This window comes from Palaemon carinicauda, chromosome 6 (assembly GCF_036898095.1).
Source record: "Palaemon carinicauda isolate YSFRI2023 chromosome 6, ASM3689809v2, whole genome shotgun sequence".
Classification (NCBI taxonomy): Eukaryota; Metazoa; Arthropoda; class Malacostraca; order Decapoda; family Palaemonidae; genus Palaemon; species Palaemon carinicauda.
The window spans coordinates 133,487,880-133,505,379 of NC_090730.1; the positions used below are offsets into that span (position 1 = coordinate 133,487,880).

At 34.3% G+C, this 17,500-nt stretch overlaps 1 protein-coding gene across 1 annotated transcript in view; it reads right to left on the minus strand.

The window, feature by feature from the left end:
- LOC137642192 (intraflagellar transport protein 81 homolog) overlaps positions 1-14,789 on the minus strand; it is an 89,395-nt gene extending 74,606 nt beyond the window's left edge. The window contains exons 1-3 of the mRNA XM_068374733.1: positions 14,734-14,789; positions 5,010-5,152; positions 1,398-1,531 (exon numbers count right to left, since the gene is read on the minus strand). Of these exons, the coding sequence (XP_068230834.1) occupies positions 1,398-1,531; positions 5,010-5,117 (242 nt within the window). The 5' untranslated portion in view covers positions 5,118-5,152; positions 14,734-14,789. The remainder of the gene's footprint in view (positions 1-1,397; positions 1,532-5,009; positions 5,153-14,733) is intronic.
- Between the last annotated feature and the right edge of the window lie 2,711 nt (positions 14,790-17,500).

A 17,500-nucleotide genomic window follows, 5' to 3' on the forward strand; every position in this document is an offset into this window, starting at 1 on the left:
CTTTTATCAATTGTCTTGAATAACATATATCTGTAAGACTTTTGGAATGCACTAATACCATCCTCAAAGGTCACTCTGGAATATGTTCTAGAGATGTCTGCTTCTTTCCACAAAGGTACTATCTGTGAACTTATGATTCAAATTGATTAATTTGTTTAGACAAGGTTGCTAGTGGTCAGTGCACTGGAAGATTAATTTTACCTTTTGTCAAGTAAATGTTGGTTTGCCTAGCTTCTTTCACGATATTTTTTTCATTCAACATCTAATCTAGAAAAGGGCCTTTTCCAGAGACTGCAGGAATATTACTCAGTAGAACACCTACTGTTCTTTAAATTTTCATTTAAATACTTTTAAACATTATTTTGATATTTTCAGAAGAAAATACTATAATCATTCTAATTTTCTTTACCAAACTGTGTACAATGTCCATTAGTTTGAATTCATAATAACTAACATTAATTTTGTTTCTACCTCTGAAGCTATTCCTGCCTCTCCCGGTTTTAAAATTGCTTATAATCTTATGTAAATAAATATTTCATTCAGTCTTTAGAATACATAGCTAGCAGCTTTAATATTAATATATTTCAATGGAAATCGAATGACCCAACAACTACCAATACTTTCTGACTTATATGAACATTAGGCTGTCACTAACCTACAATTCATCAGAACAGAGGTAAGTTGTGATATTCATTACTCCAAATGATGAGGTCATGCTTTTGGTATAATATGTTAATGTTAGCAGTACTATGCAAAACAACATGTGCAGATTTTCCCATAAAGATTTGCCAAAAGGTAAAATCTCACAAAGGGATAAAATCTTAGAAGAAACATTATACTGTATAAGAAAAGATATTTGTTGGTGTGTGTGGGGGGGGGGGTTGCTAAGCATTGGTGTAAGTTTAAGGTATCTATATATTTTTCAATGTAGGTACTGTATTAGGGCTTTCAATATTTATGCCTTAACTTTTATATCAATCCTAAAATCATTCTTGAACATATTTATGTATCTTATACTATAAGAAGCATTAAAATGATTTATGTCTGCTACTTATTACTGTACTATATATCTAATTTGCAAAATGTATCATTATCAATATTTATGTAAATACTATTTCTTGGAATTTTGATCTGTTGTAAGTGTGGATGGCTATTTATTGAGACACTCATAAGTCAGGAATGCTGTATTTATGCTAAAAGAACAGGTTTCTGGGTTCTTTGTGTAGACATAAAAACATAAATATCTTTTCATTATGTTAAAATAAATAGATCCTAATCATATAATGTATTTTCAGGTATAGCCTGTAAAAGATATTATTACTGGCAATTCACCAAACATCATATATAAAAAGTAAAAGACAATTAAAAGGTTCTCAGTTGCAAATTCATAGACTTACATATTATCGCCGGGAGGTTTGTACTTCAGAATACGTAACATTCCCAGCATTCGAACAGCCATCTGATCTGGCTCCTCTTCTCGAATATCGAGGCGATTCTTAGAATCGATCTCAGCAAAGACATCATTGAGAACCTGGAGAAAAATTCAAGATTTTTATTCAGATTTCTTTATGTACACTAGAAACAGAAAAGTCATATTTTAAACAAACACAGCAACCCAACCAATGTTAAGTAGAAAATAAAATCACAAAACAAAAATATGATCCAAATATTGAGCAAGAGAAGAAAAACTCCAACATACAGTTCAGTTGCTTACATTCAAGTTAGCCATAGAACCTACCCTGTAGCAATGCAAGGCCAGGTTGCTTCCAACCATCTCACCAGAGGCTCAAAGGAAGTCTGAACCTAACTGCTAACTGCAATTCAGAATTTACCAGGCGAAATATCAGTCTCTTACCAGAGAGTTTTCCCCGACTTCCCGGCCCACTAAGTGACACAATTGATAGCTTTTAATTCGAATTACCCCTAATGAGTCAATATGGATGAAAACCATCACAATATCGTGTTCAAATAGAAATACATTTCTATCTCATACTGGGATCGAACCCTAGCTCCTTCAAATGAAAGGTCAGGTCACTTCCAACCATGTCACCAGAGGCTCAAAAGTGTCGGAACCTAACTGCTAACTGATATTCAGGATTTACCTGGCGTAACATCAGTCTCTTACCAAGGAGTTTTTTATGAAGATCTGGAGATATCTAGGAAAAAACATGACGCATTTACATTTGTTTTGTGTTACTTCAAGGCACAAATAAGTCAACAGAAGAGAGGATGATCCGTAGTAGGTAAATTTGGAGTACACACAAGGAATGACAGAGGAGACACTTGTAGAATTTGCTGAAAGAATCAATAAAGAAAAAAATCATGAACACTTTCTTTTATGAAAATGAACATACAAAATGACCATGGAGAAGCCTAAATAAAGAAACAAAAAATGAAATAAATTTTATTCTTAATGAAAAAGTTAATTTAGTTAAAAATGTAACTGTTAAACAAGTTAAAATCAAGCGATCATACAGTGGTGAGAAGCAAAATTTGTTTAGACCTAAGGAAAAAGAAAGAACAACTAATTTTAACAAAGAAAATAAACACTACTGTAATAAGAGAAAAAGATGATGAGATTAGTTTAGTAATATAAAATAGGTACTCCCAGCTACATGATGAAATGGAAGCAAGTAAAGAATAAATCGACAGTAATTTAACAGAATTTGTATTGGAATCAGCACAAGAGATGGGTGGAAAGGTACCTAAACAAGATCAAGAAAAACTATCAGAAAACACCAAAATAAAAAAAAAAAAAAAAGTAATAAAGAAAAAATAGAAATGGGGGTAATATTGAAGAGAGATGAAATAGAATTAGCAGAACTATCCAAAACTATAAACTAACTAAAACATAAGATATTCGTAATAACAATCAGACCTATCAAGCAAGACAATGTCCTAGAGACTGACCATAGATACATATGATCAGCGCCAAGCCTTCTCTCCCCCCAAGCTAGGACCAAGGAGGGACAGGCAATGGCTGCTGATGACTCAGTAGATATAACCCATACGCTCCCAGAAACCCCCCACCCTTAGCTCACAAGGATGGTGAGGTTGCAGCGATCAAAGGAACTAACAAGTTTGAGCAGGACTCGAACTCCAGTCTGGCATTCACCAGTCAGGGACGTTACTACATCGCCCACCAAAACTTTAACTAAAGAAAGGAAGAAGCATTAACTTAATGAAAAGAAGACTAGAAATAGGGCACCAACAGAGGTTTGTTTTAAAAGATAAGAATAGAAATATTATCAACAATGGAGATGGAGTGATAAGAATTAAAGAGGATTTCTATACAATGCTATACAATAGTAATATAACAGATAATTCTTCTAATAGAAATAATGGAACACCTGAGCTGGTACCAAACAGTGGGAGAAGTAAAGAAAGCATTAAAAGGCACGAAAAGGGGTAAAACAGCAGCAGATGGCCCAACAATTGGTTTAATAATAGATGGAGGATGTTTCATAGTAGTAAAACTCGCTCAACTTTACACAAAATGTCTGCAAAATGCTCTATACACAGAGCTGGAAAACTATCATTATACCAATTCACAAAAAGGGAGACATAAAAGACCTGAAAAATTATTGCCCAATAAGTTTACTCTCAGTAATATATGAAATATTTACAAAGATCATATAAGGCTGAACAGAAAGTCAACTAGACTTTAATCAACCAAGCAGGATTTAGAAGTGGGTATTCAACAAATGACCATATCCATGTAATTAACCAAGTAATGGAAAAATCTATAGATTATGACAAACCGCTATGTATGGCATTTATACACTATGAGAAACCTTTTGATTCTGTCAAAATTTCAGCAGCAATGTAAGCACTTCTAAGATAAGAATAATAGAATCTTATCTTAGAACACTTGAAGATATCTATACAGGAAGTACAGAAATCCTAAAACTACATAAAGATAGAGAGAAAATTCCGATTGAAAAGGGAGTCGGTCGGGGAGACCCCATTTATTCTAAACTATTCACAGCATGCCTAGAATAAGTTTCTAAGAATTTAGATGGGAAAATGAAGGAAATAATATTAATGGGGAATATCTTAACAACTTAAGATTTGCAGATGGCATAGTTGTGCTTAGTGAATCATGGGGGGGAATTACAAAAGAGGATAGAAAATTTGAATAGAGAAAGCATAAACGTAGGACTGAAAAATGAATATGAGTAAAACTAAGATAATGTTCAATGAAAATACTGAGACAACAAAAAAGTTTTATGGATGAACCTCTACAGATTTTTAATGAATATACATAATTATGACAGACAGTAAGTGTTTCCCTGGGATAGGACACCAAAATTAAAAGAAGGATAAGCATAGGGCGGAGAGCTTTTGATAACGAAAATGATATTATGAAAACTAAAATGCCACTTTCTCTAACAAGGAAAGCATTTAATGAGACGGTCCTAGCAGCTTTATCTTATGCATTACAAACTTGGAGCCTTACTAAAGCCTTAGAACATAAGCTAGTTACAACTCAAATATCTATGGAAAGAACAATGATGGGAATAACACTAATTCACAGAAAAAGAGCAACATAGATACAAGGACAAACTAAAGTAGAGGATATTCTTCTAACAATATGTAAGAAAAAGAAATGGACAGGACATATAAAGAGAATGACATAATAGATGGACATTGGGAATAAAAGAAAGGGTCCCCAGAGATTGCAAAAGAAGCAGGAGAAGGAAGAGAAGACGATGGATTGACAAACTAAAAACCTTTGCGGGTGTGGTCTGGCATAGAAAGACCATAAACAGACACAGGTGGTAAAACATGCCCAAGGCCTTTCTTCTGCAGTGGTCTAGTAATGACTGATGATTATATGTATGTACCATATGCATATAATTATGTCCTAAGATCCACAGCACATGAAATAATGATTAGTTTCAGAATAGCTATACTGCAAATAGAAATATAAAAAAGTATGGAAATAGTAAACAAATTAAAACTATATTTATAATTGATCTTCAGTACTACTGTGAACCAGCACTAACCTGCAACAGCTGCTCAGGCTGTAGAGCATCAAATGTTATGAGGTTATAATTACGATTGTATGGCGGCTTGTTCAGTTCACCAACAATAAATTTGATTTCTTCACTCATTCTTATTGATGTAGTACAATACTTCTTTAAAGAATCTGGAAAAAATTATAACATTAATATAGCTTCTGGAAACTTTAAATATAACAAGAATTGTTTGATACCAGAGTACATGAGTCAAATATGAAAAAAAAAGAGATACTGTATATGGATGCTACAGGCATAGAGACAAGAGCATTCTCTGTATTTTTACAATGCATACGGAAAATGTGAATATTACTACATAAGAAATTATACTGCATATTTAGTAACATGAACATAAAAATGTACTGCCCGTCTTTTCTCCACAATTGCTAATTTTTATGACAAAACCTATTTATTTATGTTATATAAGAAATTTATTCAGCTTTCCATTTCAATCTTCATTGTATTCCAAGCGCGATTCATTTTATTATTTAGCATGCAATATGGCAGAGAAGGTATGCTTACGGTAATACTTGTTTAGTCTTTAGAATTTTGAGAATACATAGATAAATTTTACATGCATGTAAGTGCATTAGAAAATCATTGTAATTGTCATTTTTATATAACATTAAAAAAGCATTATTCGATTTTTGTCATGACATACGAAAAATATGAAAATTTCTGCCTAAAATACTTTATTATAAACTTTGTAAAATAAAGATAAAAATGTATTGTCCACCTTTGCTCTACAATTACTAATTACTCAGTTTTTTTTATTGACTGATTGATTTGTGGATTTCTAGAATCAATCAATCAATCAGGAAGAAACTGAGCAATTAGTATTTGTAGAGCAAAGATGGACAATACTTTTCTGACAAAAACAATTTACTTTATAAATGGATTATGTAAGAAATTTGTTTCGCTTTTCTTTGCAGGGTTAATTTTTTCTAGCAATACTAATAACATCGTATTTATGCAAAATGACGGGCATTGATATGTTCACCCCAAAACTGCTTGATATCCTTTTTATGAATAATTTTACCCATATATAGATAATTTTTTCTGTGCGTGTTTGTGCATTTGCAAATGATCGCTATTATCATGTTTCATATACCATTTGAAAAGGGTATTCTTTGTATTTTCCAATTATATACAGGCAAAAATTTAAAAATATGAACACTTTTACATAAAAAAAACTTCTTTGTTAAGCAACAATAAAAATTTCTCCGATTTTGCTCTACAAATGCTCAAATCTTTTTTAAAAATATGTATCACTTTTATTTATGGGTTATACAAGAAATTATGATTTTTAAGGCATTTCTGTTACTTTTTATCTTTATGCTTGTAGTGTGTTACTTACGCTACTAAATGTTAATATAAGTAGGTTGACACATGTAATCAATCAAGGCTTTTTACCACTCAATTTATATAAATATCTTTGCATGCATAAACAATTTTCATAGTGAATAAAGTCCTCTACCATATTTTCCTTTTTTCTATTAATATTCTTAAAAATCATCTATGTTTTTTGCTTTATATCCACATTTTTTTCTTTATTAAATACTTTCAACCATTGCAAAGATATGCTGCTTACATCATGAAATGTTCAATCATTCCTCAACATAATGTAGTAAACCATGAGTTCATATTTGTTATGAAATGGCCTCAACGAGGTTCAGAAAAAGATTTCTCTGCTAGTGTGTCAATTTTACACTTGGCCAAAAGCGACTAGCCAAAAGCGATTGTGTCCTGGCTGGGATAACCAAGGTTAAGGGTATTGGTGTGGACAATTTTCTTTAGTTACAGTTGTGGCATTCACATAGTCCTAATGTGTATATAACAAAAGTTATTTCCCCAAATTTTACTTGAACTGATTGAATAGCCCGTTTTTACTTACTTTTTTTCAACTGTTTTGTTTTCAAATTTTATCTCCTCCCACATTTAAGGAAAATTAAAATTTACTATCTAGTAGTAATTATAAGCTATATAAAACCAAATGAATAACTTTACATACCATAAAAATGTTTTATTGATCTAATTTTTTTATAAAAGAAAAACTCAAATTTTGTATAAATACATATTTTTTTTTTAAATGCGTGGATGAGGCTTTCAAGTTATTGCTTTAAATACACCAGAATCAAGCATTATAAAGTATAGATTTTTGAATTTTTGGAATATGTTATAAATTAAAGAATTAGATAGAATTTGAAATTAATAAAGAATGATTTACAAAAAACAAATGAACACTTAATCACAGGGTTCTTCGCCTCCTCCAGATGGAAGTTAGGCATCATTAGGGTGTTGAAAAGCTGAGATAATGCCTTTCTCGCAAGCAAGGAGGTTTTAAGCACAGTCTGGACCGAGCACTGATTGACGATCGCCCTCACCTTCAGAAACAACTGCCTTTGGCACTCACGCCCCAAGAGACTGACAAAGTACATCATAATTTAGCCTATGTGGCACATGTTATTGAACACTGTATTGGGTGGTGCGTCACGCACATACGGGCACCATCCTTCTGTATCTCCACAGGTGTACCAAAAGACAGGTTAGTCACAGCAGGAGAAGCTACAGATGACCTGGCAGTGACCAAGACTTTCAGCAGCTTACCTGATATCTGCACATCAGCAATACCCAAGGAAAGTCACAAATTACATAGGTCAAGGTCGTCTTCAGTCTGTACAGCTACAGGACTCTTTCAAGGAAAAGGCAGAGGATTGATACTTTTACTAGAAAAAGGCGATACAGTACTTCCACTTTCCAATAGGATCACCCCAATTGCAAACCGAGGTCCCCTCTTCCCAACCACATTCCTCCAAAGAACCTAGCCCTGGATGAACCTAAAGGATACACAGCAGGTCAAGAAAAAACAGAAGAAAAATAAAGGAGCTATAAAGTTTCTTTAGCATCACATTCAGCATAGCAAAAGTTGATTAAGAAGTGTCCTTAGCTTTCTTCTTGTCAGCAAACTCTGCCTACTGCAAAGGCGACAATGACTTGCATTTCTCACTAGGGGATTACTGCAATACTCATGGTCCATGCTAAAAACATACAAATGACTAGGATGTTTACCCAGACACAACCTAATATCTTTGCATGTATACAATTATTCTGGAAAAAGAAATATAAAACGGCCAAAATTGACTAACGGGTGGGTGGGAATTCCTAGTCACCCATATGTAGATATAACTAAAGTTCCTTGTTAAATTTTATGGCCATACCAGCTTCGCTGATGCCATACTTCTATTAAAGGATTATGGTTTGTATTTGTGTAGGAACAAACAGCCTTCAGATATGCTACCCACAGATTATACAAAAAGTTCCCATTTGATATGTGAAAGAGAGCTGAGCTAGTGTTCAAGAGAACTTAAGGTAGTTAAGAGTCAATGATACATCACATACATATACCAAGGCACTTCCCCCAATTTTGGGGTATAGCCGACATCAACAATGAAACAAAACAAAAAAGGGGACCTCTACTCTCTACGTTCCTCCAGCCTAACAAAGGACTCAACCGAGTTCAGCTCGTACTGCTAGGGTGCCACAGCCCACCCTCCCACATTATCCACCACAGATGAAGCTTCATAATGCTGAATCCCCTACTGCTGCTACCTCCGCGGTCATCTAAGGCATCAGAGGCAGCAGCAGGGCCTACCGGAACTGCGTCACAATCGCTCGCCATTCATTCCTATTTCTAGCACGCTCTCTTGCCTCTCTCACATCTATCCTCCTATCACCCAGAGCTTTCTTCACTCCATCCATCCACCCAAACCTTGGCCTTCCTCTTGCACTTCTCCCATCAACTCTTGCATTCATCACCTTCTCTAGCAGACAGCCATTTTCCATTCTCTCAACATGGCCAAACCACCTCAACACATTCATATCCACTCTAGCTGCTAACTCATTTCTTACACCCGTTCTCACTCTCACCACTTCGTTCCTAACCCTATCTACTCGAGATACACCAGCCATACTCCTTAGACACTTCATCTCAAACACATTCAATTTCTGTCTCTCCGTCACTTTCATTCCCCACAACTCCGATCCATACATCACAGTTGGTACAATCACTTTCTCATATAGAACTCTCTTTACATTCATGCCCAACCCTTTATTTTTTACTAATCCCTTAACTGCCCCCAACACTTTGCAACCTTCATTCACTCTCTGCCGTACATCTGCTTCCACTCCACCATTTGCTGCAACAACAGACCCCAAGTACTTAAACTAATCCACTTCCTCAAGTAACTCTCCGTTCAACATGACATTCAACCTTGCACCACCTTCCCTTCTCGTACATCTCATAACCTTACTCTTACCCACATTAACTCTTAACTTCCTTCTCTCACACACTCTTCCAAACTCTGTCACTAATCGGCCAAGCTTCTCTTCTGTGTCTGCAACCAGTACAGTATCATCCGCAAACAACAACTGATTTACCTCCCATTCATGGTCATTCTCGTCTACCAGTTTTAATCCTCGTCCAAGCACTCGAGCATTCACCTCTCTCACCACTCCATCAACATACAAGTTAAACAACCACGGTGACATCACACATCCCTGTCTTAGCCCCACTCTCACCGGAAACCAATTACTCACTTCATTTCCTATCCTAACGCATGCTTTACTACCTTTGTAGAAACTTTTCACTGCTTGCAACAACTTTCCATCAACTCCATATAACCTCATCACATTCCACATTGCTACTCTATCATACGCTTTCTCCAGATCCATAAACGCAACATACATCTCCTTACCTTTTGCTAAATATTTCTCGCATATCTGCCTTACTGTAAAAATCTGATTCATACAACCCCTACCTCTTCTAAAACCACCCTGTATTTCTAAGATTACATTCTCTGTTTTACCCTTGATCCTATTAATCATTACTCTACCATACACTTTTCCAATTGTGGCCGCGGGGGCATATAAAAATTAGAATAGCGCCAACGTTATCCCTGCGTGTCGTAAGAGGCGACTAAAAGGGACGGGACGAGGGGGCTGGGAACCCCCTCTCCTGTATCTACATCCTGTGAGACAGCAACGAATAGTCAATGATGAGAGAAAAAAAAGGCTGCCACCATTCTCCAAAATCCCACAACCTAACATTCATAGCTATACAAAGATATGGTTCCTACACCATTTTGATAGTTTGGAACCGGCTGCAACTTTGATAGCAAAAGCAATGGAAAAAAGGAAACACTACAATATCACAAGTTTTCAAATTAATTTGCAATTTTCCTAAATATACAAACTTGAGTCCTTTATATGGGAGTATATTCTTACTGCAAGCTGAAATGGCTATTGAATCTTTAACAAGGTAGATGTGGTAGTTATCGGGTAGTATTTGAGGGGAACCACCCACCTGCCTGACTAGGCTATATCACATACACTACTTAGGAAATTTGGCTTAAGGACTGAGTGGGGTGGTTGAGGCGAGAAGTGTAACTTATAAGACTCAGGTTTGCATAGATACAAAAATACAAATCAATTTACAATTTCTCATTTGGTCCTACATGTATACAACCATCATCCTTCAAATAGGAGACTCGTCCTGAGGTGTAAGGCAGTCCCTAGATCCAGTGTCATCTTTTCTAGTCCCATATGGGAGTAAGCAAGATGATTCTAACAACCTTTTAACAGCTAATCATAGAGATTAGAAGCTGCTATGGCATCGGCCAGTACTGGCTTAAAAGAAAGCTATTACTAGGTCACAGAAGGCCTATCTCTCTATAAGGGAGATACTGTAATGTCGGAGGAGTCAGACCACACATCATTACTGATGTGAATGGCAGCCACCAACCCATCCTCCACTAAGAAAGAAAGATAGAAGAGTTGCTTCTAAGCATCTGCAAGTTTGCTAGAAAGGCACTCTGTTGCATAACTGACCAGCATCAGTCATCCAACCAGCATGTAACAGTTGCAGCTGCTTCATTCCCCCAAGAGGGGATGATGTACAATATCTCCAATGAAGAAAATAAAAGGTGTTCCTGGTGTATTTATGCATGATTTGAATAATTCTGATGAAAATATTTGGCGGAAATCCATAAATTTCCAATAAAGAAGGTCCTTAACTTACAAACATTCAGATATATAAAAACAAATTCAACTAAAATCATAAATATCAGGTATTGTATTAGAAGTTCACAATGAAATGCAATACTGTAATAAAACAGTATTATATAATTTAATGCAGTAACCCAGACGACATTTGTAAGAAACTGGACTATTTGTTGACTTTTGCAACTGAAAATCGTAGGCATGTGAGTTAGGTGAAGCCTAGCCTAACCTAGGCTAAAATTTAACCAAAATTCAATTTACAAACAGTATCTTAAAACCTATTAAGTTTATAATTTGAGGACTTTCTAATCAGATGTTTTAACATTCTAGCAGTTTACGTCTAAAAAATCATACAATAAAATAGAATTAAACGCAAGGCTCTGACCTAATTTACAGTTCCCCACTTAACCTAACCTAAGACTAATATTCATGCCTACTGGGGGGAGGGGCTATAACACCAGCGACACCCTACCCCATAGACCTCCATGTTTTTAGCTTACCCTAAGACAATTCATAACCCAGTATTTACTTCATGATTGGCTTTCCTTCCGAAACTGGGATTTTCAGGTATATTTCCAAGTTTAACCCATCCTTAAAGATTGAAAAACCAATTTTTCTGACAATCAAATTTATCAAAATGCCTATAAATACACCAGCAACACCTCTTACAAAATTAACTCCAAAACTGGAATAGCCACTAGTTTGGAAGGTTTGCAATACAGACATTTTCACTTAATAAAATTAAAATCAGAACTGTTCCAAATTGTTGGCGTAGCTAACATTTGTAAATGTGGATGATGGAGACTCACTAATAAAAAGTCTAATGACAGCAAAAACATCTCTGATTGGAGATTGTTATTGGCTACCAATACTAATCATAAAGAAAATTGGAAATCAAAGTCGGGACAGGAGCACCGCAGGTCAGGAATTTTATGAACTATGCCTAAGAGCTTCCCGTGGCAGTGATTCAGGGCAAAACAAAACAAGTCAAATACAGAACAGTAAGGGCAAAAACAGAATTTATAAAAAAAGGAAAGTATTTAGGTTAGGGGGCCGAACTCCTGATTTTTTGACGAATATTTTTCTAATCAATGAAAATGAGAAGATTCGCCCAAAGTCATCTCTGGCATCCTTTCTATCATGGTGACAAGTTGTACAGCAAAACATTATGAAACAACGGAGATATGACAAATTTAAAAACACTTCCCCTTTGTTTCTTCGAAGTCAGGGTAGTATGGCCTGTAGATTTGATCTTTGTCTGTCCTTTGCGTTAGTTATTTTCGTTATCATTCACTTAATTCATCTTTAAATTATATTTACTTGATTTATCATACGTCTAGCAGTGATGTAGTCTACCTTAGGTCCCTCACTCTCTCTGTCACAGCGAGTGTTTTACCCTTTATTCCCGGTTTTATCCCGTTTTAAAGTAATTCATAATTTGAATTAACATTCAGTTATGTATTTTACCCCTTTCATACATTTCATGCAATGAGTGCCTTATGTTATCCCCCGAGAGTGTTATAAACAAAAGTTTACCTTAAATCTGTTTTTCTCGGTTTCACCTTTTCCCATTCAAACGATTATAACTTTCTTATTTCATAGCAGATTTTAAAGATAAATATACCATTTTAAAGAAGTTTATTTTTTTCTAGAAAATATTTTGGTGATAAATGGAATTTGGGACTTATGAATTCAACTTTTTATTGAAGAAAAATGAAAATATTCATATAAATTTTCTCTTTTTCCTTATTATATACAGTACTTTCTTTCTAAATAAGCTTTAGTGCAATAGCTTCAGAAATAAAGTACAGTACTAGAATCAGGTTTAATTTTTTTGTTTTATTTTGGTTTTTCATCCATGGAATTGATACAAATCTCCCAATCGTTTTAAAATTTTCGGGTAAAAAATTATCTTATCTGTATATAAAAGGTGTATGAATCCTTTCGAATTTGGATAAGAAATTCATGTCTGACGGTTGTACTCCGTAACAGCAATTGTCAACTATAGGTTATGGAGTTGAAAATGGTCGATTTGAAGAGATCTATTTGATGAAGTTATTTCCAAAGGTCTAACTAATATTGTACTAAACTGTAATAAACTCTATAAATGGTGGATTGGACTGTCAGTTGAAAAAACACAACTACGAATTCAAATTCATGTTAGAAGTCTTATAATGTTAATATTCGGGGAGCCTTTGTAGTTGGTTGGGATGGACCGGGTCAGTTATTAAAATGTGGATAAATATTTACTATAGTACAATATTCCTATAGCACTTTTGTTTATAACACTCTTGGGGGATAACATAAGGCACTCATTGCATGAAATGTATGAAAGGGGTAAAATACATAACTGAATGTTAATTCAAATAATGAATTACTTTAAAACGGGATAAAACCGGGAATAAAGGGTAAAACACGGAGTGCTAAACGATAATTCACATACATTAACGAGAGAGCACAGACTGAACTTCAACTCGCTGTGACAGAGAGTGAGTGAGGGACCTAAGGTAGACTACATCACTGCTAGACGTATGATAAATAAAATAAATATAAAATGTGGATAAATATTTACTATAGTACAATATTCCTATAGAAGATAAAAAGTGTTCCTGTGCTTTGAACTGTTCTGCTGCAATTAATTGGGGGAAACTTATTTTTCAAAATTTCTTTTTTAAATTCCAAAAGTTGACTGAAAAACCACAAATTTTAAAGGGAAACAAACACAACTACACCAGCTAACTTAAGGTTACCCACCTAACCTAATCTAGGAGCTGAAGTCTTAACTACTTTAGGTAACTATGCACCCCTGCGACTCCCCCTTAAACCGCTGTATTGTTAACTTATTCTAAGACAAGGTCTTAATCGTATGATAGCTTCCCATCTGGCTTTACTCCCAGCAAGGTAACACTAATTCATAATATTTCGAAAATCCTAAAAATAGCTTCATAATATCATATCTCAGACACGGAAAATCGATTTGACAAGAAATAAGAAAAGTACGTATGTCCTAACCAACTACATTCGATAGTATTCTGTAAGTTGGAATTAATCTATGACTGTGCAGATTGTCTTGTGGTCACAGACACTTCCAGATACCTTAGAAGTAATATTCTAGCTGACAAGTATGGGCAGAAATCCAAGCGACGTTCCTGTCTTCCCTGTACCGTCTTTGGTTCATAAGTTATGAAGAAATTCCACATTTGAAAATGACACTCATAATTTCAATTAATATATGTATTTAGTCATTCATATTTACTAGAATAAATATATTATATTTAAAATAATGATTGGTAATGCTATCATTCACCAATATGACAGGCAAATTCAAATTTGAAAAATCGTATGTACTGTATGACTCGCAGAATGTCAATTTCAAATAAATATGTATTGAAGATAAAGATAAGTGTCCTGCAGAGAGCTTTCAACGTTAACTGAATTTTGAAATAAAAAAAGCAAATAAACTGCAATTCTAGTTCTGTTCCTAGTGGATGTCGTGTGTAAAGTTTGCCAGAAGAGAAATACAGCATTACAGAAAACTAGACTAGGACTATACAAAATCCTTTTTTGGACACAAACTAAGATATATTTCCTGTCTTTTACAGCTTATCATTACAACAAATAAACGCAATTTCTTAACAATAAAGGCTGTCAATACCTTAAACAAGTAAGTGACACCAACTTCCGCGTAAGCACTTCTGCAATTCGTTCCGAACTTACGAGGAATGTAATGTTTTTGTTGATAGTCAGTTGCTATGGTTACAAAGTAATCTTCTTCCTCACATTTCTTCCAAGAATTTTAAGATTAGCCTGAGAGTTTGAAAAGGTAGAATCTTAGAGTTTTAAAATATTTCAGCATTAGTAAAAAACATGGATAGATAGAACGTTCATCTTGTTTCTGTGGTGTTAAATATGTTTTATTGAGGCGAAATCATCGTAGAATACATCTGGCTGTATACATTGTCCGTTTGCACAGGGCCAGTCATAATTGATGGAAATTTGGAAAAATAAAACTTTTAGCTAATTATTTATGCCCAGTAAAATATCAAGTAAAGTGGAGGCATCACGACCATTATATGTTGCACAGGCTCTGAAGGTCGTTCAGTGTGGAACTATCGATCCGTCCGTACTGCTCATAAAATGAAAAATCTGCTTGGAATTCTTGTAGCTCATGAGCACCATGATGAAACCGTTTGATTTCATTTAAAACAAATCATTTGATGCCTAATGATGCTTAATGAAAAATGGCATGATATTAATTTTTACGTTAGCCTTTTTATAATTTGATAAAGATTACTTTTGTAAATGCCTATCTATTATATAAGGATACAAAACACGGGGGGGGGTGCATATCCCCACAAATATACGTAGCTTTATATGATAATGACACCAATACTGAATAATAAAGAGATCAAACAAAACAAAAAAATGTACAAATAAATAATTTCCAGTGTTAGCTTACCTTCAAGCTTAAATACTTATTTTTTTTTTATGATTGACAGCTGTGTATGCTGCGTAAGTAACATCTATAGAGACAACGTATTATACCATATGTGTAGATTTAACTCAAACAAAAATTAATTGGTGCTATAAATACAGTAAGAATAATCTATAATTCTGGAGTACTACTCAAGCTCCTGCTTTAGTTTAGAGTGTAGGGAATATCTTCATAGAAAACGTTTAAAAAAACTGAAATTTACAGAAAACGATAGCACATGGATTTAGTGATATACTATAAGATTCGTCTGTCAACTGTCCTATTTTGGGACATATACTGTAGGTGAAGTTCAAGCTGTTTGGTGATGACATACAGTTTTACTTTTAAATATATGACACATAATATTACTAAGAAATATATGAAATTTTAATAGATATAGATTGCTGAAAATAAAACTTAAATCGATATTTTTGGTATAGATTGGCAATTAGGCCCTTGTGTTGGGGGGGGGGGGGGTTGACTGAAAGGTAAATTTATATTGTATTACAGGGTGTGATTTCGAACAGAAAATATGTGTTTTCCTATAGTAAATAACGTGATTTACCAAATTTGACCTTCATTTCAACCCCAAACAAACAGATCAACCAATTCGACTAACTTTGAGTTGCCGAATTGGTTTCTGTTATTACGGATGAAATGAAGGTGAAAACCGGTTAAATCACATTATTTCCTACAGGAAAACATATATTTTCTATTAAAATGGTTAAGTATAATTATTGCTGTCATATATGTTGTGTTAAAATATTTAAATATAAGCACTTATTCAACGGTGTCACTTCCCTTACGAATGTACTGCGAACGATAACATTAGCAACGTTACCAATGATACACAGTGTTACAAACGTATTTCCATACGTAATTTAGATAATTTGTCCATATAAGTTTTACTCAACATATAAAAAGTACAAAAAGGGCACAGAACTTAACAAACCCACCTAACCTAACCTAGTAGTATGACAGGTCACAAACCTCAGGTATTTACTGAAAACGGTAAACTTCTCCATGTTACGAATGATACACAGAGTTACCAGCGATACGGTGACGTAACTAGCGATAGCAATGATAGATATTTCCATACGTATTTTAAATAAATTTTCCATATAAGTGTTACACAATATATAAAAAAGTACAAAAAGGGCACAGAACCTAACAAACCCACCTAACCAAACCTAGGAGTTCCCCGGTCACAAAACACATATAATGACTATTGAGGAATGACTTACCTTTATGAAAAAGACGTCGAAACTTGCGGGTCACAGGAGGGTGAGACTGACGGATTAACTCCTATGACTAGGGTGAGGATGGTTTAATACTTTTTCTTTTCTTTTCTATATTTGTTTCACTAAATAGAAATAATCCTACTATCTTCTCTAAGTTTTCGTCGTATGGTTGTTGTAGCTTAATTACTTCATTCCCTTCTTTTCTATATTCCTGGCAAAGCAACAAAAAAAAAATGTATCAAATCTTCCTCCTCATTTTCACATTCCCCCCATTGTGTCTATTTACAATATTTAGTTTTAACGTATTAGTTCTTGCTCTTAAAAATATCACTGAAGCAAATGTTTTGTCATAAAGTACCTTCTTTCATTTCTTTCTTCCACGTTCTATATATTTCTAAGCTCACTTTACTTTCTATTTCTTCTTTCCACTTTTCAGTATCCCACTTTCTGGTTTCCGATTTAATTTCTGCCTTTTTCATTCTTCTTATCTGTCTTATGCCTATACTTAATTCATCTAGGTATTTTGCAGGTTGTTTCCACCATCTTCCTTCTTTTTCTTGAATATCCTGGATAATTGTTTTTAGTATGAAAAACTGTTTAGGTCTTCTTCGCTGTTCATTTCATTACGCATGCTCATGGTATTATTAATATTATTATTATTATTATTATTATTATTATTATTATTATTATTATTATTATTATTATTA